Raw genomic sequence first — 10664 nt, forward strand, 5'->3', positions numbered from 1 at the left:
CAAAAATATTTGTGAATTATTTAAGTCATTAGAAAATATTATTTTTAAGTTTGAAACACTTGAAAATAAATTATACATATTTAATTAAAGAATTTTGAAATTGTTTTTGAAAATCGAAGCTAACATATAAGAACTTATCATATGTTTCAAATTAAAATGAAGATCCATTACTATTTGAATGATGTTGATAATTTTATCGAGATAAACTTTTAAATTACACAATAAATTCAATGTGCAATGCGATACTAAAATTTTGGTTTGTTTTAATTATATATATGAAATTTTAATTCATTTTCACCGACTAGTGACATTAAGCAAAAAGATTAATTCATTTTCATCTTTGGCTAAATATTATTTTGTGCCTTAAATAATGAGAGGCGTTTGGTTCAAGGAAAGTAAGATTAGTTTTGTAATACGATTATAATGCAAAATTTATAGAGCGGAATGTCAAATATGTTACATTATCTTATTTGGATCATTTAGCTAAAATGTAGGATTCAAGTATTTGTTTGACAAAGTGTAAGATTATCTAAAACACATATTACTAAATAGTCCTTGGTATAGAATTTGTTTTTTAACAAGTTTAGTTTTTAATATTTTTAGTCTCAATTCTCATAAAATTATGAATCATTATAATTCTTATTTTGTATTACAATTTATATATTAATGAGTAACTATATGATGTTAAAGTAAATATATAAATGTTACTTATAATAATTCATAAAAAGTGATTGTATCATCAATCATATTATAATAATTAGTATACTAAGAAATAAATCATCATAATAATTATAATAATTATAATTTTAAAGTATAACATCTCTTGTTCCATTATTAAGAAAAAGAGGAATTTTATTTTAATTAGATTTATTTTTTTCAAGAAAAAGGACTAAACGGATTAAAACAATAAAATAAAGGATACATTGATCTAAAATTTAAGATTACGCTCATAATCTAAAATTATTTTTAAAAAAGAGTTTTAATGAAATTGCATCTTATATGAGGATATCTTTATACTAATTGAGTATTACGAAGGAATGAAGCTAGTAGCATACAAGTATACAATAGTTGATACAAATCAAAGTTAAACATGAATAATTACACGAAATCAAAACATATGTATTTGAATAAGATAATGTACAAACTTCAAAATTATTCCAACTACTATCCGCTTTAGTTAATTAATCTATTTTAAAAAACAAATATTACTTATTGGAAAATAAACATCCAGGCCGTCTTAGCTCAGCCGGTAGAGCGCATGGCTTTTAACCATGTGGTCGTGGGTTCGATTCCCACAGACGGCGTTTACTTTTTTGTTATTCCACTGTTCATTTTCGGCTGGTTATTTGGGCTTACATTATTTTTGTTCTCAAAAACGGGAAAAGAATGTCTTTACGTCCAACCAACTTGGGCCATAATTTTGGATTGGATCATGAAATCAAGCCCAAACCCCAAAGTCAGTTGGAAACTGAATTCACCATAAAAAACCCTAATCACTTGGAGTCAATGAATGCATCGTTTAGACGCCTCGCTGAACATCAGCATCAGAGCGTAAGGGTTTAGAGAAGAATATGGCGGCCAAAAGGAAGACCCCCGTCAAGTCCCGAAACCCAGATCTCATTCGTGGCGTCGGAAAGTATTCCAGGTCTAAGATGTACCACAAGCGTGGGCTTTGGGCAATCAAGGCCAAAAACGGCGGAGTTTTCCCCCGCCATGACCCCAAACCTAAGGCCCCCGCCGCCGCCGCCGAGAAACCCCCCAAGTTTTACCCTGCTGAGGATGTCAAGAAGCCCCTTCTCAACAAGCGCAAGCCTAAGCCCACCAAGCTCAGGTTCTTCTCTCTAATCATTATTTATTTGTTTTGTAGATATTTTAGAAGTTGCTACTTTCTTAATGTTGGATCATTTTCTTTGGGGTTTAATTTGTTTAGAGCAAGCATTACGCCTGGGACGGTGCTGATTTTGTTGGCTGGTAGATTTATGGGGAAGAGAGTTGTTTTCTTAAAGCAACTTCCTTCTGGGCTTCTTTTGGTTACTGGTAACCTTTTTTTTCCTCTAACTTTTGTTTCATTTGCTGAATGTTTATTTGGGATTTGTTTTATGGAATGATATTATAGATACTAGACCCATATCTGAAAATTTTATTTTAACAAATTTCATAAAATAATATAACAACCAAGTATGCCAAAGTTGAATTATTAAAAGTTATCATGTTTTGGCTTCAAATTTCTTTATGTGCAAATATGTTTCTAGAATCTATATGAAAAAGACAAGATTTGTCCTCAAAATAATCTCTATTCTTCTTAAAAATAAGAGAGTTGAGACCCGGTTGAAGAGTGCCGCAGACTCGGTAAAAATGTACAACCTAGTGTTTAAGAAAGTTGCAAATCATGCTTAACTCTACTATTTTTTTTAATAATGTCAATATCTGTAGTATGGACCATGAATGCTTGAACTGATGTTTTTTCTATTGCTGTATTTTGGCTTTGGTTCTACTTCTACTTATATGTTAGATTCTATCATAATATATCCTGTTTAACATTCAATGGTCTGGTGTTTAAGTGCTGCGATCGTGAAATCATAACCTGAGATTTACTTGTATGCTAACTGTTTTGGTATCTATGTTTGCCTCTCGTGGTTTAAGGAGGAGGCTTGGTTATCATTACTTGTTGGTTGTCTGAATTTCATGCTTTGCTCATATTATGGGGAACTTGTTTTCATTGTAGGACCGTTCAAGATTAATGGCGTTCCTTTAAGGCGTGTGAACCAGTCCTATGTCATTGCGACTTCCACTAAGGTTGACATCTCCGGAGTTAACGTAGAGAAGTTCGATGACAAGTACTTTGCCAAGGAAGTAGACAAGAAAAAGAAGAAGAGCGAAGGGGAGTTTTTCGAAGCTGAAAAAGAGGTTGGTTATATTGCATTTACTATTATTTAAGCTTGTCATAATTAAGCAAATCTGATTTGAGTTCCTTTAATTTTGGTGGAAATGGTATAGGATAAGAAGAAACTGCCAGAAGACAAGAAAGAAGATCAGAAATCCGTCGATGCCTCTTTAATAAAGTCCATCGAGGGAGTCCCAGACTTGAAGGCCTACCTTGCCGCAAGATTTTCGCTAAAGTCTGGCATGAAACCACATGAACTTGTCTTCTAGAAGTAAGTTGTTAGCTAAGTGCTTTTACATTGGTGTTGTTTTGGTTTTTGAGTATCATTGATCCTATTTTCGGATGCTATATAGGTAAACCTAAATCATTTTGTGAGGCAAGAACCCCAAATTTCCATTTTTGTGTTTTCTTCTAATCTCTACTGGATTTTGTTTTTATTTTTTTATTGAAGTTATAGTATGGAATTTTGCCCACTAGAGACTAGAGTTCTGTAAGGGAAAACCATTACGATTTTGCCAGCTAAAAGAAAAATAATAAAAAATAAATTTACAAAAGAGTATAGTTAGATGGGTAATATAATATTTATATATAAAAAACCTTAAAGCCCACTCTCCTATAGTTTTTATCTAGTTATAATTTCCCAGCTTTGACTGGAAATTTCTTTTATAATTATTTTCGTAAAATTTCATAAATAATAGTCAACCAAAAGTTATTAGTATGAATAATGAAATATGAGTAAATTTTATTCAAACATATTTTCTTATCACTTGTAAAGCATATATATATATATAATTTTTTATTATCTTAAGTAAATATAAACTTGCTATCTTCTGTAAATATATGATCACTTATATCATTTAAATTAAAATTAAACGACATTATAGTGTTGGGCTTGTTGAAATAGTTGATATTCAAAATGTTGAAATTGAGATTTTCTTAAGGATATCCATTCCAATTCCATGTGAATATATATATATGGTGTTAGAAGCATATTTTTAAGAGATTCACGTAATCATTTCAATTATTTAAAGATAATAACAATTTGTTAAATTAAAATATAAAAATTAAATCTCAAATGCGAGCATGGTAACAATGACTTTGAAAAGAAAGTAGCAATTAATTAGTTCAAATAAATAGCACCTTCAATATTTTTGGTAGCTGACATGGTGTTTTTTAGTAACACTTATTTTAATTCATCATGCCACTAAAATAAATGTTTTTGATGAAATAGTATTTCACTAAAAATATTGACTCTAACAAAATTAATTAGAATAGCTAAAAATGTTAACTATTTAGACTGCTGGTCATTGTAAAAGTAAATAATTAAATTATGTCAAATTAAAATGTAAAGATTAAATAACCACGAGAGTTAGTGAGATAACAAGAGTTTTTTTTACTTAACCAGTGGTCGAGGGTTTGATTTTTACACTGGTATAAAGTAATTTTAACTCGTGGTTAGCATTTATCCCTTAATGTTCTTACAGAATGCGGATGATTAGTTATTGAGTACACTGATAAATACATTGAGAAACTAAAAATATGTAAAGACTAAAATATGAAATGTGAGCATAATAGAGGACCAAAATTCAAGTTTTTACCAATATACTTGCAATGAGAAAACGTAAACATATAGATCTGAATCAGGTGAAACTAAATCTAAAACTTAAGTCATTAGTCTTTATATGATTTGGTTATTTTACTAATATTAACAATTTAAATTAGTCCAATCACGAATATAGCTATACTCGTTGGTTTATGTAAGTTTTTTTCCCCAAATCGTGAACCTAAGTTGAAGTTTTTGTTGCATGATAAATTAATAAAAAAAATATTTTAATACGAGAAATTTCAGTTTTTGGATTTGTTAAGAAATGTACAATTATTAATACCAATTTTGTAAAGAGTAATTTATAAAATGGTAAAAGTTAATAGCTGTTGGAATATTAACGGAAATGTTCATGTGTGCTTTTTATTGATTTGCATCATCTTAACCTTGGTTTATGGCTTTCCCTCGGTCCTCCCTGCCTTCCCACTGTTGGGATTCTCGAATGGAGACTCAGATATTCAAGAACCCGATAGCCCGGATTTCTTCTTTCACGTCTCGTCTCTTTTCTCCGTTGTGCCAAATTATGTTTTTTTCCTTGTCTTGAGTGTTTCTCTTTGTATTGCTGCTATGTATTGTTGATTTGTATGTTGTTGCTTTGAGTACTTGCTTGACTGCTGTTGTTTCGACTAGTCTTGAGTGTTTCTTTGTCGACTGTTGCTCTATTTTTTTTTCTTGATATTGAGTGTTTGGTCTTGTGGTTATTGTTATATTGTAATAAAATTAGCACCTTTTAGAAAATACAAATAAAGAGAAAAAAAATTCTTGCATTCTTGAATGGGTTCAATGATGGTGGTGGTGGTGCAGTGTGAAGAAGTAGACGACGACGATGGTGGTGAACTTGGATGTGTTTTGAAAATATTAAAAAGAGCTTGGAAAATGACAACGGTAGAGGTCTGTGAACGACGGTGGGGTTAGGTGTTGGGTCGGAGCTTGAGCGACCGAGCAAGGCGGGCGATGGTGTGGTCAACAAGGATGGTGCTGGGAGAAGAAAGAAAAAAATTGAAAATTTGAATTAACTAAAGGTTTTTATTTATAGTTTATTTCTAACTAATAAAAATTAAAAGAAAATTGATAAAAAGAATTTCAATTAAATTATTTTTCTTTTTAGTACACGTGGCACAATATTTTTTGTTCGTTAATACACATGACATGACACAATATAATTAGATGATAAAAAGTAAGGACAATTAAAGTTCATATTTCTTTGTATATATTAAACCTTTTAAAATGAAAATTTATTATTTATTTTGAAGGTTAAATTTATTAATGCATGAATTTTAGAAGTCTAAATTTGTCGATAAAAAAAATCCATCTCAGTAGTTTCGTTAAAATTCAAACGGCTGTTAATCTTTAGAGACAAAAATATTTGATTTTATATAATTCAATGAATAAAATAAAAAATAAAAATTCACCGAGACAAGAGCGGAGTAAAGAGGTGAATATAGAAATGAAGCCCCGGAGAATAAAATAATTAATATTAATTGATCAGCACCTCGTTCTGTGGAACAAGGGTATTAACGAATGACCTTTTCCTATAAAATGTTGATATACTTTTTATAAGAATTACACAACAAACAAACCTAAATTAACAAATCATAAAAGCTTGGCAAAGATATATAAGAAAGAAAACAAAGGTATTGTTATTAGAATTAGGATCCTCCACAGCAGCCACCTTGATTTTGGATTTGCGGCTCTTGATTGGGAACAATAATCCTGGTTCCCTTAAGAAGACCCGAATTACCATTGGCGTCTAACTCATCATTTGCAGAAAGGGTTTTCTTGCTGATTATTCGGTATATCTCGGTTAGAATTGTCAAAAATGCAGTTTCAACATTGGTTGATTCTAGAGCTGATGTCTCCATGAAGAACAGGTTCTCTCTTTGAGCAAACTCTTGTGCATCTTCAGTTGGGACTGCTCTCAGGCTCCCCAAGTCACATTTGTTGCCGATGAGCATTACAACAATGTTCTTATCGGCATGCCCCCTCAATTCCTCTAGCCACCTTGCCATGTTGTCAAACGATTGACGCTTGGTCATGTCGTAAACTAACATTGCTCCTACGGCTCCTCGGTAGTATGCGCTCGTCACAGCCCTATACCTGACAGGAGAACAAATAAACTGATCAGTTTCAGCATACCATACAGCATGAAAGGAACAAGATACAGTAGATTGATGAGAAATTACACAGCTCCAGGAGATCTTAGTCTATCAGGCATTGTCATGTTACTTTCAGGCCCTAATCTATGAGTTAAAAGATATAAAGATTGAAAATACCAAAGCCATTAAGCATATCCCAAAGAAGGTCCAATTTTATATTGTTTCATCTTGAGTAAGCCAGCACTAAGACTACCATTTCAAAGACAAAGATTAGCAGCATCCGATTATTGCTGTAGCAGGATATGTGACTAGTATTTTAAAGCAAAGCAATTGTCATCATCAGTCATTTCTTGCTTTCAGCTAAAGGTTGCACTAATGAGGTGTGTTAAATACTTGGATTGGATGATATGTCCATGACCAATAATGACCATTTAACATGCATGCTGCATAAGTTAATTAATGAGGGTTTATGTTACAGCTTCATTCCCGTTGCAGCAGAAGTTATGGATTTTTGAGGTAAGAGCTCACTACCCTTCCATTTTTATAGTCATGAATTTATTACTCAAAAATCATTGATCTGCTAGAACTGCTCTAAAAATCTCAAGAGAGGAACTAATTGTGTTTTTCAGTGTAGCATTAATCTGCTCGAGTAAAGATAAATAGATAAGAACTCACTATCCTTCACTTTATATAGTCATGAACCTATTAGACAGATTCATTGATCTGCAAGAACAGCTCTAGAAATTCTCAAAAGATGAACCATGTATTTTTGTCAATGTAGCATTAATCTGCTTATGTAAAGATGATTTGATTAGATTCGGAAAATTTGCTGAACACTAAAACTCTCTAACAACACTGAGCGCAGTTTTTCTATTACCTGAGTTCCATATGAGCAAATGTTTGTTTGTGATTGTTATTCTTCTATCAGTTTCCAAGACCCCTATAGTATCAAAAACTTACAAATTTCACTATCTCCCATCAGTTGCCTATTACTTTCAGCACAAGTCCAGCCCAAGAATAAAGCATAAAGTTCCGAAGAAATTATCCATCAACTCAGAAAATACTCGAGCCTAACATTGCCGTGCTCTTGAGAAAACTATAATACAACTCTGTCACAAATGAAAAGACAAAAAGCCTATTAACAGCATAACCTACATGAAAATGCTTTACTAAAATGCTTGACGGCATTGTGACATATAAGAGTTGGAAAAGATAGAATAATGTGTTTATAAAAAGTCTTTGAAATTGTGCTTCACTTTTTTTCTTTTTGCTTTCTAATTTTAATAGGAAGGGAAGTGTAAGGAAAAAGAAGCTTATACCAACATCAGAATCAGAAAAACTCTCCTCATTTGAAAAATTTTAGAATCTGTAACCGGAAAAAGATGAGTGTGTATCTTCTACAACAATGACACCAAAAAGCAGAAGTCTTAATTGGAGGACTAAGAATTATCCATTGAATATCATCTAAAACAGTTCCTAGAAGTACTGGCCTGGCCAAGCAGCTCAACAGCTATGGCTATGGCATTGCCTTCCACTCTGAACAGCCTTTTACTGACAAATATAATTGAATTGAAAAGAAGCATCATAAAGATCTGCTCAGAACAACCCAATCAGAAAATCTCAAGCCACCAAATCCCTTGGGTTTAAGTAGTCTATAAGCAACCAATGCATCAACACCTCCAGAAATTAACCATAAGCCAAGTAAACATGAAGTTTTCATATCATCATTAAAAGAATATAAAAAAAGGTATTACTTTCTTATCAGATTCCTGTTTCTTTCATGTCATTTGGGCCTCAATTCCATTGTATATCATTTGCCTATTACAAGTATTACACTGTTCCTTGGATAGGTAATATGTATATATAATTGTTACCTGACATTTTCTACTCTAAATTCTTCCATTTCCTCGAACCTAGCAACTATGTCATTATGAAAATAAACTAATTGTAAATTTCAGGCAATAACAAGTAAAAATCTAACCTTTCTTGGCCAGCAGTATCCCAAATTTGCGCTTTAACAGTTTTATTATCAATAACAAGGGTTTTAGTCTGGAATTCAACACCAATTGTGGCTTTCGAATCCAAACTAAATTGGTTCCGGGAGAAACGAGCCAGCAGCTGAGATTTCCCAACTGCTGAATCCCCAATCAAAACCACTTTGAATACATAATCAATCTTTTGATTGAAATCCCCGCCGCGGATGTTTGACATTATAACCACCCAATCAAAAAATTCCCACCTTCAAATCGATCCACGGCTCAAAATCCAGAAATTAATTCGATCATAAAAAAAACACACGCACAAAATAATCAAATCATATAAAAAAATAGTGGTTGCGTTTAATCATGTGCATCTGGTGGGTTATACAAGAGAAAAGATGCTACGGTTGGCATAATTATAGATCAGAGAGAGACATTTGAAGGATGGCGAATGGAAAGAGGTGAATATGGGAATTGGAAATTAGGGTTAGGGTTAGGGTTAGAGGAAGAAGAAGAAGATCAGAGAATTTTGGGATTTTTTGGAAGGCATTTTTGTTAAGACGTGAAAACACCAACGGTCTGTGCGGGACCCCATTAACGGTTTTTGTCTTATTGCTGCTTTAGAAGAAAAAAGCTTTGGTGTATTGCATGGACACCGAATTTTGGTGTATCTTCTCTAATTTTATTTTATTTCATTTTTAATGCATAGCAACAAATACTAGAATTTTTCTTTATTTAAATTTTTTTTATTTATTTCTCCAAATAGGGATATTTTGCCATTAATTTTTGAAATATATATCTCTAATATTAAATAATTTAGTGGCGGATTCATTAAGAGGTCCACAGGGTTATGGCTCCCAAGGTCTAAAATTTTTGTAATTTCCCCCTTTGTATATATACAATGACCCTCCCAAAAATATAAGTAGGCCCCTTCAATATTTTTATAGTATTAAAAATAATATTAAAAAAATTGTTCTTGATTGTTGCGTGTAAATATGTAATGCAAATGTGCAAGTGTACACGTCGATTCAAGTAATATAATGATGAGTGAGTATCGTCTCCACAGGGATCGGAAATTTATTAGAATTGGTAAGTATTACTGTAAATTTAGCTAATGAAATGTGCAAAAGAAACAAAGTATAAATTGATGAAGGAAATTAATGAATGAACTAATAATATCAATTATAACAAAAAAATGACAAAGTAATCTAAATGTCGTGGCAATTCACAAAGAATAAGTAGAGAGTATTTCTGTTGTTGAATGATAAATGTTGGAATTACTCAGGGAATATTTTCATAACATAATAATGCCATGGCATAATTTTGACTAAACTACTACCCAGAGAATTACTATTGCAGTTTACTACTTTTGAGAGTTAGACTTTCATTATTATTCTGAGTTTGTGTACAAGACTCACGAATGATAACCACACTAACGTTCTTCACTTGTACAGATCGTAACTTCTATATTAAGACTTTAGTATCGTCTCCACAATAACGTTATTCAACTGTACATATCGAAACTTCTATTCTAGAGTGGCGTTCCTTCCATTTATCGAGATTGTTTTGTCGTGACATTTTTATTGGTAATACAAGTTGCATCTGCTTCAGCATTTTTATGGTTACTCTTTTCCTTTGTAGCTTGCTCTCCTACTGATTCTAAATTCTTTTCATTTGCAAAAGTTGAAATTCCTTCTTCAGTAATTGTGTTATTCACAACTTCTGGTAGTTGAGTACCACTTCGCAGTATAATGGCTTTACACTGTTCCTTCCCTTAAGATCAACAATTCTCAATGTCACTCGGTAATGCTCCTTGTTGTCTGAAATTCAATGCAATGGCAATTTGCCTTACTTGATTTTCCAAAGCTCTTAAAGATACAGCCTAGCTCTGAATGATAGCATCATTCTTGGCTATGTACTCTTTCAATAAAGCTTCCATAGATGAACTTGAAGCTGAATTTTGCTAGGCAGTTTGTCGTGGCAAAGATTGATTGTACCTAGGTGGTACACTCGCGACATTTGATCGAATGACATTACTGGCATTTCCCCCATTGATTACTCCAACTGAAATTAGGATGTTGTTTCCACCTCGGATTGTATAT

At 32.3% G+C, this 10664-nt stretch overlaps 2 protein-coding genes and 1 non-coding gene across 6 annotated transcripts; 2 read left to right on the forward strand and 1 right to left on the reverse strand.

The window, feature by feature from the left end:
• The first annotated feature begins 1231 nt into the window (after positions 1 to 1231).
• TRNAK-UUU (transfer RNA lysine (anticodon UUU)) lies at positions 1232 to 1304 on the forward strand. The gene has a single exon. It is a non-coding gene; the product is annotated as a tRNA-Lys (tRNA).
• A 196-nt stretch (positions 1305 to 1500) lies between these two features.
• LOC105785456 (60S ribosomal protein L6-1) lies at positions 1501 to 5597 on the forward strand. Of its 4 annotated transcripts, none has more exons than XM_012611551.2 (5): positions 1501 to 1831; positions 1931 to 2037; positions 2726 to 2907; positions 2998 to 3155; positions 5292 to 5597. In XM_012611551.2, the coding sequence occupies exons 1-4, from the start codon at positions 1572 to 1574 to the stop codon at positions 3151 to 3153; spliced, it is 705 nt and encodes a 234-aa protein (XP_012467005.1). In that variant the 5' UTR covers positions 1501 to 1571; the 3' UTR covers positions 3154 to 3155; positions 5292 to 5597. The 4 variants fall into 4 exon arrangements, with proteins under 4 accessions (XP_012467005.1, XP_052488975.1, XP_052488976.1 ...); XM_052633015.1 differs by lacking the exon at positions 5292 to 5597 and adding an exon at positions 4936 to 5258; XM_052633016.1 differs by lacking the exon at positions 5292 to 5597 and adding an exon at positions 4942 to 5258.
• A 350-nt stretch (positions 5598 to 5947) lies between these two features.
• Positions 5948 to 9151, reverse strand: LOC105785458 (ras-related protein RABA4d). Its single transcript, XM_012611553.2, has 2 exons — positions 8565 to 9151; positions 5948 to 6584 (listed from the first exon to the last, which is right to left on the reverse strand). Exons 1-2 carry the CDS (start codon positions 8792 to 8794, stop codon positions 6137 to 6139), a joined length of 678 nt encoding a protein of 225 aa, XP_012467007.1. The 5' UTR covers positions 8795 to 9151; the 3' UTR covers positions 5948 to 6136.
• Positions 9152 to 10664: the final 1513 nt, after the last annotated feature.

Source organism: Gossypium raimondii, chromosome 1 (genome assembly GCF_025698545.1).
Source record: "Gossypium raimondii isolate GPD5lz chromosome 1, ASM2569854v1, whole genome shotgun sequence".
NCBI lineage: Eukaryota > Viridiplantae > Streptophyta > Magnoliopsida > Malvales > Malvaceae > Gossypium > Gossypium raimondii.